The sequence below is a fragment of the Vicia villosa genome, linkage group LG6, assembly GCF_029867415.1.
Source record: "Vicia villosa cultivar HV-30 ecotype Madison, WI linkage group LG6, Vvil1.0, whole genome shotgun sequence".
Lineage (NCBI taxonomy): Eukaryota > Viridiplantae > Streptophyta > Magnoliopsida > Fabales > Fabaceae > Vicia > Vicia villosa.
Genome location: NC_081185.1, coordinates 80,406,533 through 80,426,518, shown reverse-complemented (window position 1 = coordinate 80,426,518; position 19,986 = coordinate 80,406,533). Strand labels below are relative to the sequence as shown.

The following is a 19,986-nucleotide window of genomic DNA, read 5'->3' as shown; positions in this document are numbered from 1 at the left end:
GCAATCATTCTTTGTAAGTTGGAACAAGTATTTCCGCCTGGTTTCTTCGACTCAATGGAACATTTACCTGTGCATCTTGCATATGAAGCCTTTCTTGGTGGACCAGTTCAATATAGGTGGATGTATCCGTTTGAAAGGTTCATGGGTGATTCAAAGCGATCAGTGAAGAATAAAGCAAGAGTTGAAGGTTCTATATGTGCACATTACCTGCATCGAGAAACATCACATTTTTGCAGTCATTATTTCAATCACTTGATGTTAACTCCTAGAACCATACGGAATCCGGTAAATGTCAACCAGAGGAGTCAATTCACCTTATCAGTATTCGGTCTTCCAGGTCGACCTTCTGGAAAGAAGAGTGTGCATTGGTTGACCCAGAAAGAAATGCAATCCGCACATGTCCATGTCTTGATCAACTGCGTCGAAGTTAAACAATACCTTGAGTAAGTTTACCCAATAGTTTTTTTACCTTTGTTGACAATGTCTGTATACCAAACTTATTTAACTTATGGTGTATATTTTGTAGGGAATTTAACAATGCCTATTTTCATAGTACCGGTGTACAGTCAACATCCGGCGTCATTCATGCTCAATTTCCCTTATGGTTCAAGCAAAGATTGTCTACCGTGTTTCCACCAACTCCAGAAATACTCCATTTGAGAAACTTGGCAGAAGGCCCTATCCAAAGCGCAAATGAATGGCACACATACTTCGTGAACGGATATAAGTTTCACACTGAGGCATGGACCGAAGGGAAAAAAACCATAAACAGTGGTGTATTTGTAAAAGGAGTTACAGATGGTGGTGAAGATGACTTTTATGGAGTTATTAAACATATCTACGAGTTGGTATACCATTACATGGATTCAGACAATAAAGTTGTCTTGTTTTATTGTGAATGGTATGATCCAAGTAGAGGCACGAAAATAGACAGGTCATACGGTACTGTTGAGATTCAAATGAACCGGAAATACAAAGAGTATGATCCTTTCATAATGTCAAATATTGTTAGGCAAGTTTATTATGTACCTTATCCTTCATTTGTGACACGTAAAAGAGGGTGGTGTGTTGTAATAAAAACAAAACCGCAAGGTCATATTGAAGCTGGCGATCAAGTAGAAGATGTTGACTATCAAGTTGATGATGTTGATCAAATTAATGAAGTGGTTGCAGCTGAAGACATTACAAGTTTGTCTGATACAATTGTTGAGGGACATCAAGTTGATGCATCTATATTGTTGGTTGAAAATAATGTGGATGAAGAGAATGATGAAGAGAATGAATCCGATGACAATAATGAAGAGAATGACGAAGATAACGACGAAGAGAATGATGAAGAGAATGATGAAGAGAATGATGAAGAGAATGATGTGGATAACGAAGATGAAGAATAAATAAACATTGAATGTATATTTATATGTTAATGAATATTTATTTATGTGTTAATGAATATTTATTTATGTGTTAATGAATATCTATTTATGTGTTAATGAATATCTATTTATGTGTTAATGAATATTTATTTATGTGTTAAAAAAATAGGTAAAATGCCACCTAAGAGTAGAGATAGTGGTAAGAAGTCTCAACGTCCGAGGATAGTAGTATGTGAGGCGCCTCCCATGGCCGTGTCTTCCCGCCCTCAGAGTGTTGATTATATGTCTTTAGCCAGTACTCAGGCTTTTACCCCATTACTCTCCTCCCACACATTCCCGTCTGGGGTACCGCCATCCTTCCAGTACTCAGCGGTACCGCCATCCTTCCAGCATCCTGGTGTGCCCTCGTCCTTCCAGCAGGCGGGAGGACCTAGCTTTCCATTCACACATACTGGTGTGCCCCCGCCCAGCTTTCCATTCGCCCATACTGGCATGCCTTCATCCTTCCAGCATACTGGAGGATCTGGTTTCTCATATCCCATACAGATGACTTCCTCCTTTCAGCATACGGGAGGATCCAGTAGTACACCTCTGACACAGGCTGGACGATCTCCTAGTCCACGCCCCACACAGGCTGGACGATCTCCCCGTCCACGTCCGACACAGGCTGGACGATCTCCTAGTCCACGCCCCACACAGGTTGGAGGCTCACGCACCCCACATCCCACACATGTACCAGCCCGTGAGGTTGATGAGGCAGTTGATGAGATAGACGGAGCTGATCTTCGTGGGAGGGATGATCCTGATGAGATTCATGTCGTTGACGGTAGATTTTGGATTCATCCCGAAGGAAGCAAGTAAGTTTCCTATTTAAAAACTTTTATAGTATGTATATATTTTCATTTTTTGCATAAATTTATATCTAACATTTTCATTTTTTCTTTCAGTTTTACTCCGAGTCGGACTGCTGCAAGGATTGTTAACTATATAGTTCAGCAGATGTATAAATCAGCTTTTAAGAGCTATGGGGACGTCGATAATAAAGATGAATGGTTTAGAATGTTTAAGGTATTGTTATTTAAGTTGTGCATTTAATTTATTTTTTTAGTTATGGTTATTTAAATGAAATTCTCATTATAATTACTTAACATTTTATTTTGATGTCATACAAAATATTATTGCAGGAGAAATGCGTGTGGGATCCATTGAGTGAAAAAAGCGTTCAAAAAGTTTTCAATACCAGATGCTCTAAAAGAATGTCTGATATGCTGCGGCGAGTAAGGGAGAATTATGAGCTTCACGGCATCCGTCCTAGCTGGATAGGCGAGGAGGTTTTTCAGGAGCTTGTAATATATTGGAGGACTCCAGAATTCCGGGCTAAATCAGAAACTTTTAAGAAGATGAGGGCATCTGAAAAGGGCGGTTGTGTCAACACAGTTGGAAGTATTAGCACCGCCGAGCATGCCCGACGAATGGTAAAAGTTTTAAAATTTTTAAGTTACATCTTTATTCATAATATAATTTACTAATTATTTTTAATTATATTATATAGGCTAAGCAGTTGGGGAGAAGACCATTGATGCCTGAGCTGATTTCGAGGACCCGGACAAGGAGATCAGGAGGTGTTGTCGACGAGCGCACGAGGATGTATCTTGTAAGTGAAATTTACGTTGTTTATTTTTTTTATATTGGTACAAAGTTTGTGATGTGAATTTCATGTGGCAATTGATAAATTGCCACGTGAAAATCATGTGGCAAATCATAAGTTGTGGCGTGGAAATCACGTGGCAAAGTTGTAATATATTTTAATTTATAATATGTATATATTTATTTAGTATTATTAAATATGCATTTAAATATTTAACTTAATTTTTTTATTGAATATGTGTGCAGGAAGAATATGATAGGCGACTTGCCATTTTTCTAGAAAATAATCCTCAATTCATGCCAGCAGAGGGGGAGCCGCTTAACGCGGATGTTGATCACTACATTTGGTGTGACGTTATTAACGATAAAGGGCCTAATGGTTGCTTTTTTGGGGCTGGAAATTTGGCGTCCAGCTATAGATCTGGTGACCGTAATCTGTTCCAAAGAGTTCTGGATGGAGAGGGTGGATCGCGTCAACCAAATCTGACACAGGAACAATCTGAACTAATAAGGCAAATGGCGAGACGCGAAAGTGAGGCCCAATTGGAGGTGATGCGGAAGAGGCAGGCTGATATGGAGGAGCAGCATGCGCGACAGATGGAGGGCATTATGAAGAAACAAGCTGAGATGGAGGAGCAGATGAGACGGTTTATGCAAGGAGGTGGGAATTGCAGTAATGTTCCTCCTCAAGATCAGCCGGAGGATGACGGAGTGGCGGATGATTTTAATCCGGATAATTATTTTCCGGATGATAATGCTTCTTAAAAACATATTGTATTTTATTTGTTTTTAATTTATTTTTATGTAACTTATTATACATTTTAATTCATTAAAATATTAGTTTTAAATGTTTAGTTTTATTTAATTGAATTAATTATATAAATTAATTATATGAATTTATTTTATAAAATTTTATTATATTAATTTTATTATATAAATTTTATTTTATAGAATTTATTATATAAAATTTATTATATATATTTTATTATATATTAATTTTATTATATAAATAAATTAATTAATTATATAAAATGAAATAGCTCCTGCATATTAAATTTTTTAAAAAAAAAGCATTTAATGTAGTGACGTGGAGACCACGTCGCTACACTAGTCAACAAACGTACCTGTCCCACCTGCCACACCTGCTGTGTGTGCAGAGACATGTTCCCCATGTAACTCTGTTGCGACGTGGTAGGCACGTCGCTACTTTCTGACGTGTTTTCCACGTCGCTACATGGTTGCCACTTTGGCTCCTGCGACATAGAGCCCCACGTCGCTACTTTTCAGTTGCCACGTGATATTGGATGTTGCGACGTTGGTTCCACGTCGCTGCACAGCTTCTTTTTTGTAGTGATTATCGAAATACAACTTTTTAAAAAAATTATGATTTTGACTAAATTTTAGTATTATGTATGTTTATGTTACAGAATATCAAAATTAGTGTTTCGTTTTAGAAAAAACGAATATGAAATATTTTAAAAAATACTTTTAAATTCCTCAAACACTTGCCTTCTTCACGTTTGTCATATTTTATTTCTAAAATAACTAGCATAATCTGAGTTGTTCAAAATAGAAATAAAAATTAAATTCCTCAAACACTTGCCTTCTTCATGTTTGTCATAAACAAACCAGTGAATTTTTTCCCCAAAATAAGTTTACAAAAACGAATAATACATTCAAAAAGTGCACCTACCTAGTAGGAGACAAACACATGCAAGATTTCATATCATGCAAAATTCAAAACAATACTGCGATCCGTCAATAATGTTTTGATTAAAGAAAACCCGTGATTCTATTTCCAGCATCCTAAGAGGATCACTAGACATAGACATGCTAGAGAAAAAGATGTGTAAAACATGTGTAATTTTTTAGGGGGGGTATTTTTTTTATAAATCAATCATTTCTCTATTTTTATGGCTCACACTTAAATTTTAACAATCTCTCAAGAGACTCGATATCGAAGCTTCCCGTTGTTGAAATAACTATGTAGGTTTGTAGCTACAAGTGTGTGGTTAATGGAATTTTTGAGTGTTTTTAATTAATTGTATATTTGATTTTAATTTAATTTTTGCAGTGAGGAAATTATTAGAAGTAAATTTAATTTTTCGTTTTTTTTTTCAAAAATACCAAAATGGCAAAATCATAATTGTTAACTATTTCAAGCAAATGAATACACCATTAAAAGCGGAATTTTACCAGGAGTTAAATTTTACAATTAATTTTTCATAAAACTCCATAACCAAGCCGGAACGAGTGTGTTTGTGTTCGAGTTTCACACTACTTTTTTTCTTTGATTTGTCAAATTCAGTGTTTATTTTGTAATTTTGAATACATATTTAAAATCATGATAAAATTCCGGTTCCAACCGTATATAATTTGTGAATTAATTAGTTAACTTGGTGAATTCAAATTTTTTGTTCATCAGATGTAATTAAAGATGATGGCAAGGTCTAACTCAGGGTCAAGATGACGATTGTGGGTCTAAAACTGAGTTGAAGTAACCCGGCTAAAGGTTAAAAGTGATGATTAAAATATTTTTATTATAAATAAAACAAAAATAATAAGTTCACCGTTAGATTCAGTGTTTTAAAAACCAGACCGGACCGGTCGGTCAGATCGGGAATCGGCCAGGTAACTGGTCTGATTCAACTATTGGAATCGGCCAGAAAAACCAGAAAAACCGACAGTTTTATTGAACCAGTGGTTTAAATGCATGTTTTAATTTTTTATTATTTTAAAAAATTAAAATGACGTCGTTTTGATTATCTTAATGAAAAATTAAAAAATTAAAATGACGTTGTTTTGATTATCTTAATGAAAAATTAAAAAATTTGAAATAAAATTTAAAAAATAAAATAAAATGTTGCAGATGCGGTTGATTTTGTTACCGATGATTTTAATATTGAAGAAGGAGATTCCAACATTAAAATAATTTTTTCTTTCTTGAAGTTAAATTTAGTAAACAATAGAATTATTTTGTTATAAATTATTCAATTAGATTATGTTGCAATTAAATTTTATTTGCATTGTGGAGGTACTTTGGCAGCCCCCTTCTTGGTTGGGTTAAAGGTAACTGTGACGGTTCTTTATTGGATAATAGTAGCGGTTGTGGTGGTGTCTTTCGAAATCATCTTGGTAATTTTCTGGTAGCTTTTGTTGAGCCTTGTTTGAGGCTTTGCTCCTTACATGCCGAATTTGCTGCGGTGTTCAGAGCAATTGAGATTGCTGCAGATAATGCATGGTCAAAGCTTTGGATTGAATCTGACTCTCTTCTCGTAGTCCAAGCTTTTTCAAAGGAGACTCTGATTCCTTGGCAACTCAGGACTAGATGGTTGCACTGTAAATCTATTCTTGTTCACATGGATTTTATCATCACTCATATTTTTAGAGAAGGCAATTCATGTGCCGACTATTTTGCTAACGTAGGTCGTAGTGTCACTTCTCTAACTCTTTTTGATGTCATCCCTATAGCTATTAGATGTGATTTTGTAAAAAATAGATTAGGGATGTGTTTTTACAGGTTCCGTAATTGCTGAGAGGGTCTTGGTATAGTCCCCCCTCTCTTTTTTGTATCTCTCCTTTTTCTTTAATTCCATTTGCCTTATTAAAAAAAAAATAATTTTATTTGCAATTATACTTTATAATTTTATACTATTTTATTATATATGATACTTATGTTTAAAATTTGAATTTAAATTATGAACTTGTGAATTTATTTATAAAATGATATTTTAAAAAAATTTAAGTATTAGTTTTATTTTGTAGAGATTAAATCATCTGGTTCGACAGATTTTATATCTATATAATTTTGTTATAAAGACCGGTCTATTCAATCGAGTTATCCAGTTTAATCATATGGTTTGACCAATGACTGAGTGGTTCGACCAATAAACCAGTAACCCAGTACCGTCACTGGTTTAATATCCGGTCTGTTTTTTAAAGCACCGGTTAGATTAATTCAAATAATAAAGTGACTTTTTCAAAACTATATTTTTACAACTTCACCCTTCTGTGTTTTGTTGTCAGTTCACCGTATATAATAGTGTAGATAAGTTTGGATTGAGTATTGATATCTTCTGTATAAATAAATTTTAATTTATTTTAAATAGATATGAAGATGTCGGTAAAAAAACATGTTTTTATCATTTATAGGTTTTGTTATGGTGTTCCATTATAAGCCACACATGCCTCCATGTAGACTGTTAGAATGAGTGTGCATGCATCTATAAATATCGACAATTGGAATGAAGTAAATTAAGAACAATATGGCTACTACCCAAATCTCATTCTGTGTAACAGTTCTATCCATTCTCTTAACAACAATCTTTTTCTTCAAGGTGAACTCAACTGAAACTGAAACCACTTCCTTTTCCATCCCAAAGTTTGTCTCAGACCAACCAAATCTAATCTTCCAAGGCACTGCCTATACCTCCAACGAGAGGGTGTATCTGACCAAGAGAGAAGAGAACGATGTTGGCAGAGTTCTCTATTCTGCACCTATCCATATTTGGGATAGCAAAACCGGCAACGTTGCTGATTTCAACACTTCCTTCCATTTTTCTATAGATGCAGTTGGAAGTCCGATTGCCGACGGAATAGCGTTCTTCCTCGCACCGGTAGATACCCAGCCGGGAGGTCCTGGTGGGTATCTCGGACTTTTCAACAGCAAAGAGTATAACAAAACTGTTAAAACCGTTGCTGTTGAGTTTGACACTTACAAAAATGCGTGGGATCCAAGCGACTCTCATATTGGAATCGATGTTAACTCTATCGAATCCAAAAGTACTGTCCCATGGACTTTGTATACTGATCGTTGGACTGAAGTTGAGATAAGTTTTAAAGCTGCTACTAGTGAGTTAAGTGTTTTTTTAACTTATCCTTATACACCTGGTAATTATACCCATAGTGAAATTGTGGTTTTAAAGGATGTTCTTCCTGAATGGGTAAGGGTTGGTTTGTCAGCTTCCACTGGATTAGATTATGCACCACATGAAGTTTATTCATGGTCTTTTCATTCTGAGTTGAAGCTAAGTTCAAGTTCTAACCAAGTTGCAGCTGCATAGTTTGTAGCTTTTCATCATGCATGCATGCATGTCGTCTCATGTGTGATGATAGATCCAACTTCTAAATAAACTGCTCATGTATATGCAGTATGTACTTGTAATGTTATTTTCTATGTCACTTGGAATGTTATGTTTGTGTTTAAAATTATTTGAGTTGTCTATCTTATTGGCTAACATGATTCTAAAATAACTATATTTAGCTTTCAAGAAGAAACAAAATCACTTGAACTTCAGTAAGACAATTCAAATCATTTTCATCTTATCATTTAATAATAATAATTGTAAGACTAAATTAACATTGAATAAATAATTTGAACTACTGATCCATCAATAATCAATAAAGTAACCATGCTAGTATACCAAAATATCCAACAACAAAACAAACAAAAAAACCAAAGTGTAAGAACATACGTCCACAAAACAAAATACTCCAGTGTTGTTATGATGTGCTATATATCAATTTGGATGAAAGAGAAACTGGAAACATAGATTGCTTGTACACCTATGAGCCCAGTGTTGTTATGATGTGCTATATATGTTCGGATTGTTTATCGTTTTGAAGAATTTTCAAGTGCAATTAAGGTCCGTTTAGTAAAAATAGTTGTTTGTTAATAAGTTAGTTGATACCTTATAGCTGATGACTGATTGGTTATATTTTTTCTGGTCTTATTTATAAGAAAAACTTTATTTTTTAGACTTATTAAAAAGACAATGTATCTGACTTATATTTTGTCTTGACACATTAGTTATTCAATATATCTAAAAAAAAAATTCTTCTTATAAATAGGACCAAAGGAAATAGTTTATAAATAGGACCAAAGGAAATAGTTTATAATTAATGTTTGAAAATAGCTGATAAGATGATTGAAATGTGTTTGGTAAAATTATCAACTCAACAGACTTATAAATTTAAAATGACATAAAAAATATGTAATACATAATTATTTTATTATGAACTATAATAAATTATAAAGAATAAAAATGGATTTTTCGCTAATAAGAATAGAAAAGAAAGAAAAAATAATAAGTTATAACCTATAAGGTAAAACGTTATTTGAAATAACGTTTAAAAAATAAGCTATAAATTAGCAAAATAATTTATAAGTTTGTGATATAAAAATACCAATCAAACAAGTCTAAATTTTTATATGAATTTATAAGTTATAAATTATAAACTATAAATTTAAAATTGTGTCTTATCAAACAGACTCTTAATCTAATACTTAAATAAGTCACCACGTGAATATCTCCGATTAATTTGTTTACAAAGTTGAAAACTCAAAGAAAGAAGAGTAACCAGCCCACTCTTAACCTTTGTATGCTATAATCGGTTGGAGAGATAAAATTGAGATTTTTGTTTTTATATATATATATATATATATATATATATATATATATATATATATATATATATATATGTGTGTGTGTGTGTTTTGAGATCTTAAATAGTGTGTTCTCTAATTTTACTTTTCATAAATCACTGACGAACAAAGAAGTGCAAACTATATTCTACCTCTCACGGGAAAAAGTTAATGAATCTGTTTCCCACGTGAAAATTAAGAGGTCTACAATATCAATAGAAATTAAAACAAGTGATTTTTGACCATGGATTGTAAAATTTTCTGATATTGTGAAATTCTCGAGGCAAGAAACAGATCTTGCGAGATGAATAGTTCCTACTTCCTAGAATTAATTAGTCAAAATCACTAGGTGAACATGCTAACTTGCCAAAATATTTGAGACACAAAGTAAACATTTAATTTTATCAAGTTTGGTTCTTGTTATTCATACATTCATTTGGTCATAAATTACAAAATATATTTAAATAATGCTTTTATTTCAAACTATTTATTAAAATTTTAAATTTTTTCACTCAGCCTTCTCTCTCTAAACTTACCATGTTTTCTCCTTTCATGTTTTTAAGGTTTTCGCGGTGGCTTTCTCCCCAGTTTTATTCTGGTTGATTGTCCTTCCCAGTTTTATTCTGGTTGATTGTCCACCTGCTCTCACTTTCCGTCGAGTATTTTGGTTGTCCATCAAATTCAGTTTGTGTTAGGGTTTGATCTTGTTTGTTTGTTGATAATGGAGAACTGAAAAACATACATTTGTCGATAGAAGAAGGGGTCGAAGTGGTGGGAGATGAAGTTTTTAGAGAAGAGATTTTCCAAAGAACTCCCGCCGACAAACTGTAGACTGGCAATAGCTTCAATGTCAGGGCTTTCACAAGCACTATGGTCAGCGCGTGGAAACTCAAAAATCAAGTGGAGATTCAGGAACTTATCAAGAATTTCTTTCTTTTCCGATTTAGCACAAAGAGAGACCTTGAATCAGTAATGAGAAATGGACCGTGGAGTTTCGACCGAAATCTGTTGGTGCTCTCTAGAATATCAGGTGATGAACAACCTTCTGCTCTTAACATGCACTATGAAATTTTTTGAATCCGAATTTATGAACTTCCCCTCATGCAACGATCCAAGGCTATGGCAAAGAAAATAGGAGGTATATTAAAGTTGAGCATTATGTTTCACAATGACACCTACAATGACAGCCATTACTATCCAAAAGTATGTTCATGTTTCAGCTATCAAGAAGAAGATTGTGATTAAATATAAATATTAAGTTTGGAAAATTCGAGAGCTGGAATTGGAATGAAAATCCCCAAAGGAAAATTTCTGAGGCTGATATTACTAAGGAAGACAAGGAAACCTCAGAAGAAAATGATGCAGCGTTCGAAGCCATGAAGAAAAATTCAATGAAGGACACATAATACCAATGGACTTGATTTAAATATGCATACCTTATGGACTATGTCACAGATCAAGAAGCTGCAATGTACTTGATTTTAATTCCAGTTTTCTCCATTTAAATTGTTTAATTTTCACACTTCAATATCATAATGTTCTCTTATTAAAAATTGTGGCTGCTCTTAAAGAGATAATAGACATTTCAAATGACATCTACAAGAAAACCAAAAAAAAAAGTGTAAAGATTTTTATAACCAAAAGTGATGCATTGGCATTAATTTAATTCATAGACTTTGTACCCCTTAAAAAATAGACTACCAGTATTCTATAAATTGAGAATAAATTATACTAGTACTACAATGCTAGTAGTTTCTCAAGAATTGAAAAGAAGAAAAAGAAGAAAACTGCTTTGCATTGGGAAACAATAACACCACACTTCCCCCCTTCATTGCTTCTTTCATTTCAACCTAAAATGCACTACTAAATAACTAACATTATAAAAAAAATAAAATCATAATCATACTAGGTGTTTGTGCTGATGAATTGCTCAGAGCTTAGAATTTCTTACATGCCGGATTTGTAAGTAAGGGTTCCGGTGTCCACGTGTTTTTTGTTACATAATGTGTACATTTCTGTTTGGTTTGAGAAGACGTTTTCTGGTTTCATTTTTTAGTGTTCACTTTTTATTTTAAAACGTTTCCGGTGTCCATTTTGTTTCTTGGTTTTAGAGATTTGTACATGAAAAGAAAAACATGTTTTCGAAACAACCATGAATGGAATGAAAACCGGGAAAGTTTTGTTATTAAAAGTGAAACTAGAAATGAAAGCATTAAACCTAAACCAAATATGACCTTTGTGTTTTTAAACTATTGAGAATCGAAGTCGGGTTTTGATGGATACTCGAGACCTTGTAGAGCTGGCATCCTTCGTATATCTTCTTCTGAATAAGCAGGAATGAACCAGTATTTCTTGTCCATCCCAAAAACCTGATATCAAAGAAGCAACAAAAATCATAATACATAAGGGTTAAAGTTAAGACATTTTTTGTTATGAACCAACTATTTCAAAACCATAAACTACTAACTGAAGATTCACTCATGGTTTTATAATCAATAGAGTACAACATATAACATAATACGAAGGCGTATCAGGTGTCTAATACCAACATGTATTATTACAATCAATTACTTCTATTGTATATATTATTACTAGTATCAACTTGCCATTGTATGTGCTTTATAGCTAGAACCTACCTTAACACTTTCAGCAAGTATTTTCTATTTGGATTATTTAGGATGACAGATTGAAAAGCAGTAGGATCAGAGATGTATATAGATCAGAGAATGAGTCCAAGTATTGTTTCCCACTATGCATACTCAAGTTATCCATAAAAAAACTTAATTGAACAAAGATGGACATTTTTAACAAAGATGGAGTTTATTGGAGTGATATTCACACCATTTATCACATTTTTCCTGAAAAATAACATATAAAAAAGTGTCATAAAACACGTTACCATAATACAACAAGTACCCACCTGCTCAAAATTTTTACGACGGCCAAGATCGTAACGCCATTTTGGAGTAGTTTTCTTCTCATATGCCTGCTCACAACAAGGAGTAAAACATAAGCCAAACTTCACACATCAAGGAAAAAGCATACAAATGTATTATATTGAAGATTACGGTAATCTTTTCATAACATGCTTCCACATAGAGTTTACCTATATTTCATGCATAAAAATATTTCATCAATTTAAACTCTACCAAGGGTTTGTCTGGAATAGGTTATTCGAGGTTATCTACAGGCATGAGCACTTCTGAGAGCTAACAACGTGTCTGTAAGTTGTTTTAAGCTTACTTCCATAAGCAATCCAAAATAACGTATAGCTTGTATGAAAACTGTTTGGGAGAGCTTATAGCTTGTAAAGAAATAGCTCATACTTACGTGCCTATTTGATGAACACTTGATTCATAACATGTAATTAAGTTGTTTATCCAAACAAGGACTAAATAATGTCCAGGAGCAATTCAGTATGTTCGGGTGAAAGTTGAATAAAGTGCAGGGATGTACTATTCCGAGTAACATAGAAAAGTAGTTTATTTATATGCAAAAGTTTACCTCAATAGTGGTTGTATTAGCAGCCACCAATGATATGTGCAAGATAAGAAATCCCAACACACTCAATGCGAAAGCCAGATTCAAAACTGCAGGCAATCCAACAACATTGTTACAGAAATTCACAAGTGGAATCAAAAGCTAGAACGGTGTTAGAAATCCTACCAAACGCAAGAAAAGTTGTAGCAAGAGAGCCAGGTGTTCCGGGAATTTCTCCATCACTAAAGAATGCTATGAAATGCGGCAGTAAGGATGCAGTCACAAGACTTGTCTCGAGGAAAGTGTAGAACTGCACTACGATGAAATCATCACATCATATTAAGCATGTTTCTTTTTATTGGCACCATAAACAAAACAAATAAGTCTATAATCTCCGTGTTATAGTAAAAGGAAAAATTTAAAGAATTACTATATATCAAATCATACACAGTATATTACTAGTATTAAGAGCTCGAGCAACACCCGAAGAGAAACTTGGTTAAAGCATATACATTACTAGGTATGATTTAAAGCAGTAATCACATCTAATAACAAATTACACTATCACATTAGACATACAAGATTATTCTACAGGACGCCAGCGATGTTAATTACAACAATTGCAAATCACAAATAAATATAATAACATTTCACACAATAATAAACTAGATAACAAAAAAGTAACTCAAGTTGAGTGTCCATACCAAGAAAAGAAGGAAATATTTGTAATTTAGGGCCCCGACACAGTTAACTACCCACACACAATGGTGGTCCATCTTCAGTACACATCGCCCACCTGATATCAAACCGAAAAGGATCAAAAATATGTTGTCTTGTTCACAATGTGGCGAAGAAAAATAACAATGTTTGTGTGGGAAAAACTCACAAACTGAACAATGATGGCATCGAGGCGGCTTGAGTTGATTGCACTTCCTGCAGTACCGAATCCTTTGATTAGACGGATCAGACACCGCGTTCATGAATTCTGCACCAACTAATGGATCTTCCTCTCCTATCTCCTCGTCAATTGCAGGCCTCCAATTTGGAGGTACACTTCCCGGATCGATAAAAACAACAGAAAAATAACTCCATAATAGCATAACCAACTGCATAATCAAGAGGAAAATTCCAAATCAACATATCATTTAATCCACATACCAAAGAAACATCACCACATTAAACTGTAGAACTAATCAACTAAGCTTAACGGAAGCTGAACATCTGCGTATGATCATGTTTAGATAAACTTCCCAAGAAACACATATGGAAAAAATCTATTAAAAGAAATCTTCCAGTATATGAGATATTTATACAACTACCAAAGCTTAAAAACAGCATAATTCTCTATTCTTACGACCGCATAGCAACAACATCATTAATGTTTGATTGCAACGTCTGCAAAATCAAGCATCTTGTCACGACAGCGACACAAATGCAATTTAAAACCTTGACAACGACTTGTCAAGTTGTCATTGTTCAAATAAGCATCGCAACAAGAGTTTAAAACTTTCGCGACTAGTTGTCACCTATGAAGCACAGACACCAGAAACACTACACCGACACTAACACGGCGATACCGGTAATAATTTGAAAAAATGAATAAATTAAACGTAATCACAAGTGCCGGTGTTGGAACTACATAGCTGGTCACTTTTCAAATAACCACCATCAATTGAGATATCTAACACTTCATCATTCTACCCCGCATTCAAAATCTGATAGAAGAAGCTAAAAAATCATATGATTCCCAGTCCAAGCTAATGAAAATTTCCAACAGAACAACCATTATTTCCCAATTGATTCCAAGAAAAACTCAAACTTTTCCTTATCATCACCAAAGTATCACACTCAAACCCTTCAAATAAACCCAATAATGAATCATGATCACTAAAGTCAAAAGCTAAATTCTAACAAATTAACAAACATCCTACCCTAAACTTTTACAAATCTTGACACGAAAGCGACACAGATGCAATTTAAAACCTTAACAACAACTCATCAAATTGTCATTATTCATGTAAGCATCACCGCACGAGTTTAAAACTTTCAAGACTACTCGTCACTTTTCAAATAGCCACCATCAACTAAGATATCTAACACCTCATCATTCTACGCCTCATTCAGAATCTTGCAGAAAAATCTAAAATCAAATGATTCCCATACCCAGCTAATGAAAAGTTCCAAGAGAACAACCATTATTTTCCAATTGATTCCAAGAAAAATTCAAACTTTTCCTTCTCATCTCCAAAGCATCACACTCAAACCCTTCCAATAAACCCAACAATGGATCATGATCCCCAAGTCAAAAACTAAATTCTAACAAATTAACAAACACCCAACCCCAAACTTCTACAAACAAATCAAAAAACAAAAAAGTCAAAACATTCACAACCCAAAACACTAACAAAAAAACCAAAATCAATCAAACAATAAAGAAAAAACTTTGGAAACAAACTTACCAAACTATGAAACAAGATCAAGACCAAGATTGCAATAAGACAATCAAACCCTCCATTATACATAAGAGGAACATAATTGGTAATAACAACAGCATAATAAGTAACCCCAACAACACCAAGAACCAACAGAATCATAATCGAACCAAGTCCTCGCAAAGCCGTGCAGAACTTGAACACGTTCCAAGCCATCGTTGCACCAGATCTATGCATACTCAACAACAACAACGAAAAACCACCACTACAATTCCACCACGAAATTCCGCTACTCTCCAATCTTCACAATAACCCCCACAGATGAAAATTCAACCATCAATTTCACCAACAAGAATCACCTTGGAGCTGGAAATTTTCGCTTGCGTCACGAGGTTGGTGAATCTAGGGTTTATAGAGAATTTTGGGGATTTTGATTTTGGAGTGTGGAATAGCGCAGAGATTGAGATTCAGATAGAGATTTTTCTTTTTCTTTTTCTTTTTTTGACTCAGATTCAGGTAGAGATTGAAAATGAAAATGAAAATGATGATTTTTTTTTTTTTTTGAGATTTATTTTTTTCTTTCTTTTCTTGTTTAATTAGTTAGGGTTTTTATTTTTAAAAAATTTGGGTGATTTTTTTTTATGAGAAAAATAGTTAGTTTAGTTGTTGAAAGATGGTAGTATTAATTATTAGTAATAGATAAATAGATAGATACAGTTAATGATAATGTAATAAATTGGTTATGTAAGTATATGTAATAGTTGCTTCATTTGGGTCAATGAAATCTAGAAGGTGAGGTATAGGATTTGACATGTTCAAAGATGTGAATTGAAAATTATGGATGAGTTTATTTTAATTTTTGGAATTTTTTTTTCTTTCTAAGCTAACTATGGTAATTATGGTGTAAAGGATGTGATTTTGTAACTTTTTTTTATTGAAGAAAAGAGTTTAATGCTACTTGCATTTTTTTACTAATGACATTTCATAATGATAATAGAATAGGTATAATCATAAATGTAAATAAAAGTTGGTTTAATATTTAAAAAAACCAGTTTAATAGAATATTTGATTTTTAGTTTTATTAAGTCATTTCAGTTGGTAGTTATGCAGAGATATTAAATATAAGGATGCAAATTCGAACTCGCGACATTTCACTTGTTCATCTTAAAAGAGTGAATTTTATATACTAAACTACTTGACAAAAAAATTTCTGATCCTCAATAATATCTGTGTAAAATTATTTTAAATTAATGATAATTATTTTAATTTTTATCAAATTATTGTGTGCAGTTTAAGAAATTAATATTCTAATTAGTGTCCAAACACTACCATTTGTACTTGTTAAAAAAATACAATAAAAGTAACATTGTATTTGTAGGATAGTTGATGTATAAGGTATTTTGACAATGCTTAGGGCTAACTCACTTAGAAAGGTGAGAAATTCTGGGTAAGGTACTTTTGATGAAATATTGGATATCTATCTCCCCCCTAACCTTCAGGACGGGTATATATATATATATATATATATATATATATATATATATATATATATATATATATATATATATATATATATATACACACACACACACACACACGCTCATTGGGTCTGGGTTAGAGAGTGACTTACCCTAACCTTACTACAAGGAAACATGGCCTAAAGGAAACTCAGACTCCCTAGAATTCAAGGAGGCACTTATCCTTCCTTGACTGAGCTTTAATCGGCTGATATCTTGACACATCATCTCCCACTTTATTGAGTAAATGGGCAATGAGAGTTTACTTGGGCAGTCAAAGTCCAAACGAGTAGTATGTCACCCAAATTTGGGCGGCCTCGTGGCGTATCGGGTAATATGTCTTATCCATGTTGGGCGTCCTCCCAAAGTTAAGGCAATGGGTTTGCATCCTGCATTACTTGGTATACCTTATTAGGATCTAGTGAAGTTATCCTAATACACAGCTCCCCAAAGGACGAAGTGATTTAGTTTGGTCGTTTTTATTCTTCATATTTGGGCTAGCCCCTAAAGAACTTTGGATATTATCCTTGGAGTGAGTCCCTCAAGCAGAGTTTGGAGTGAGTCTTTCAAGTAGAGCTTGGGGTCAGTCCTACAAGCAGAGCTTGGGGTCAATACCTAAAGGGTGTGTTTGGTTTGAGGTAGAGCGATGGGAGGGGAGAGAATATTTATAATAAAATGTGTTTGGTTCATTTTTTAGGAAGGGTGAAAAATCCCTTCAAACGACACTTTTTGCGTCCCCCCTAATCGGGGGGATTCGGAGGGGAGGAGAGGAAATGTAAGTTTTAATAATTAATAAATTAATATATTTATTAAAATATCCCCATTTTTATTTTATTATTTTAAAATTATTATTTTCTCTCATGTTTCAGCTTTTTCTTTTTTGTGATATTTTCTCTAATGCCTCCATCAACATATTATAATTATTTTTCACTTTTAATTTTATTTTTATTTTTTTAGTAATAAAAATTATAATCACTGTAATTTTTTATTTTTTATTATAATTTATTTTATGTATTCAAAAATGTGTATCAATGCATAGTTGATTTTGTGTCGAGAGTTATAATATGAATCAAGTGTATTCAATTTTTTAGTGTTATGTGATAAGTTATAACTTTTTAATCAGTCAATTATACAAATATTATTTCCAAAAAAAATTATGAAATTTTCACCTTTGAATATCGTATAACTTATATAAAATCAAAAGGATAAAAATGTAAATTATTATTAAAATTTCTCCCCTCCCCCCGTGAACCAAACATATTTTTAAACAAAATTTCTCCCCTCCCCTTCCCTGCCCTCGTTTGATCCAAACATATATATAATTAAAACAAATCCTTCCCTTCCCTCCATTAAAATATCTCCCCTCCCCTCCCCCTCATTTGAACCAAACAGACCCCAAGTATCATGCACCAACGCACGTGCAGCATTAAATACAGCTAATGATGGACTTGTCTTGAGAAGCCAAATCGGCATGGGTTCCCTACACGTATCAAATACGTTGGAGAATTTTCTAGTAATTATTGGCGTGCTTAATGAGATACTCATTAACTACTAGGTCTGGTTTTTAGATCTTTATAAATACGGGTTCCGCCTCCACGCTTTTACATTTTGTATCCTTTCTTCTTCAAACTCACACTTCAATCCTCATCAAGCTCTGAGTGAACTCACCTTTGAACCTCACCAAACTCAATCTTAAGTATCTAGATATCTCACGAGAAGGGGGTTGAATTGTGACCCTTTTAAAGTTTATTTTTACCTTAATAAAAAAACACAATCTCTCAAGGAATCCTTTGAGAAGAAAGGTTAGTGTAGATCTTAGATAATATTTAGTGTTGTGCGTGTGACAATATGATTGAAAATATAGTAAGTAATGATAATAGACTTTAAAAAGATCACGCAAGAGATTTATACTGGTTCACCAAAGTGGCTACTCCAATCCTCATAATATGTGATATTTCTTTACTAATGCTTGATAACTTTTCTTCTTGTGTGAACCTTTTCAACTATGTATTTTCTTAGCCTCACTAGACTTACAATACTTATTTATATAGCTTCAGTAAGCTTACAAAGTAATGAACAAGATTTTATATTACTTAAGAATATACGAGTTTGTGAGAGTTTGTTAGGATCAAAGAAAGACTAAAACCTCACCATGTATATGGTAATGAGAGGTTTGTAGAGAGATCTGTTAGAAGGAAATGTGATTTCTTTGATGCTTTGATGTCTTTGTATTCTTCTTTCTCTTTCTAATAAAAACCACACTTGGTAAAAAAAATGAAATGTTTTATTTATAGATGGCGATTTCCTATTTTAAGCTCTTGAAAGAAATAGAGATAAGTCGAGCCATGAAACAATGGGTTAATTAAAATCATGTAATTTATGTAAATGTAAGTGAATCTAAGTCCTCGGGTCCTGAGAATACTGAGTGTATTTCCTTTGAAACTTGTTTTCCAAGTCTTCCACTCATGTTTTATGTGACATCAGTTAATATTATATTCATTTTTCTAAAGCTTGGTGACCAAGAAAAGTTTTTAAGTCCTCGGACTTGTTGAGTTCTTAGATGTTGGGTTCTCAAATTGCTTTGTGTCACATCAATGAATATAATATTTGTTTTCCCAAAGCTTGGTGACCAAGTAAAATTTTGAGTCCTTAGATGATGGGTCCTCGAATTTGTACAATTCTATCCTATGATATAACTTTAACTCTTCTTTCTATCTTGGTTGTAAGGACCTTTATACCATTGTACAATATCTTGAGTTAGAATGATGGAACATGTCTTACTTATTTTTCCGTTATGCCCTCCAGCATTGATTTAGGTCTATAACCATGATAGACAATTTGCTCTGCAAGTTCCATGGGATAGAGAAGTATTCAGACTAAAGCAAAAATATAGGCTTAAAAAAAATCAATCGTTATCATATTAACATCTTCTTATACTAAAGAATCATAATCATTAAAAAGAAGCACAATTTGTGTGATAACTCTACTATCAATCAGGTGTTGACACGTCTCCTCCTTTGTCTCGACAAAAATAAACTCCAACAAACCTTTTATTTAATTATCATGATTTTTTATTTTAAATCGACTTTTAGGAGCTTGCCATGTTGCTCAAC

General features: G+C 33.3%; 3 protein-coding genes across 3 annotated transcripts; 2 read left to right on the top strand and 1 right to left on the bottom strand.

Moving 5' to 3' along the window:
• On the top strand, window positions 1-6,556 carry LOC131613982 (uncharacterized). Its single transcript, XM_058885616.1, has 4 exons — window positions 1-443; window positions 527-1,103; window positions 2,926-3,020; window positions 6,055-6,556. Exons 1-4 carry the CDS (start codon window positions 55-57, stop codon window positions 6,554-6,556), a joined length of 1,563 nt encoding a protein of 520 aa, XP_058741599.1. The 5' UTR covers window positions 1-54.
• A 708-nt stretch (window positions 6,557-7,264) lies between these two features.
• LOC131611725 (lectin beta-1 and beta-2 chains-like) lies at window positions 7,265-8,222 on the top strand. Its single transcript, XM_058883627.1, has one exon. The coding sequence runs from the start codon at window positions 7,286-7,288 to the stop codon at window positions 8,081-8,083; it is 798 nt and encodes a 265-aa protein (XP_058739610.1). The 5' UTR covers window positions 7,265-7,285; the 3' UTR covers window positions 8,084-8,222.
• A 3,119-nt stretch (window positions 8,223-11,341) lies between these two features.
• LOC131609269 (probable protein S-acyltransferase 14) lies at window positions 11,342-15,941 on the bottom strand. The gene is made up of 7 exons (XM_058880950.1): window positions 15,384-15,941; window positions 13,811-14,030; window positions 13,629-13,720; window positions 13,111-13,234; window positions 12,949-13,034; window positions 12,365-12,430; window positions 11,342-11,813 (listed from the first exon to the last, which is right to left on the bottom strand). Exons 1-7 carry the CDS (start codon window positions 15,591-15,593, stop codon window positions 11,694-11,696), a joined length of 918 nt encoding a protein of 305 aa, XP_058736933.1. The 5' UTR covers window positions 15,594-15,941; the 3' UTR covers window positions 11,342-11,693.
• Window positions 15,942-19,986: the final 4,045 nt, after the last annotated feature.

Coding starts and splice junctions, on each gene's coding strand:
- LOC131611725 (XM_058883627.1), top strand. CDS start 7,286: ATGGCTACTACCCAAATCTCATTCTGTGTAACAGTTCTATCCATTCTC.
- LOC131613982 (XM_058885616.1), top strand. CDS start 55: ATGGAACATTTACCTGTGCATCTTGCATATGAAGCCTTTCTTGGTGGA. Junction 444..526: donor GAAGTTAAACAATACCTTGA/GTAAGTTTACCC, acceptor TATATTTTGTAG/GGAATTTAACAATGCCTATT. Junction 3,021..6,054: donor GTCGACGAGCGCACGAGGAT/GTATCTTGTAAG, acceptor TGCATTGTGGAG/GTACTTTGGCAGCCCCCTTC.
- LOC131609269 (XM_058880950.1), bottom strand. CDS start 15,593: ATGCATAGATCTGGTGCAACGATGGCTTGGAACGTGTTCAAGTTCTGC. Junction 14,031..15,383: donor TGATCTTGTTTCATAGTTTG/GTAAGTTTGTTT, acceptor TTGATTATGCAG/TTGGTTATGCTATTATGGAG. Junction 11,814..12,364: donor GTCGTAAAAATTTTGAGCAG/GTGGGTACTTGT, acceptor CTTTGATATCAG/GTTTTTGGGATGGACAAGAA.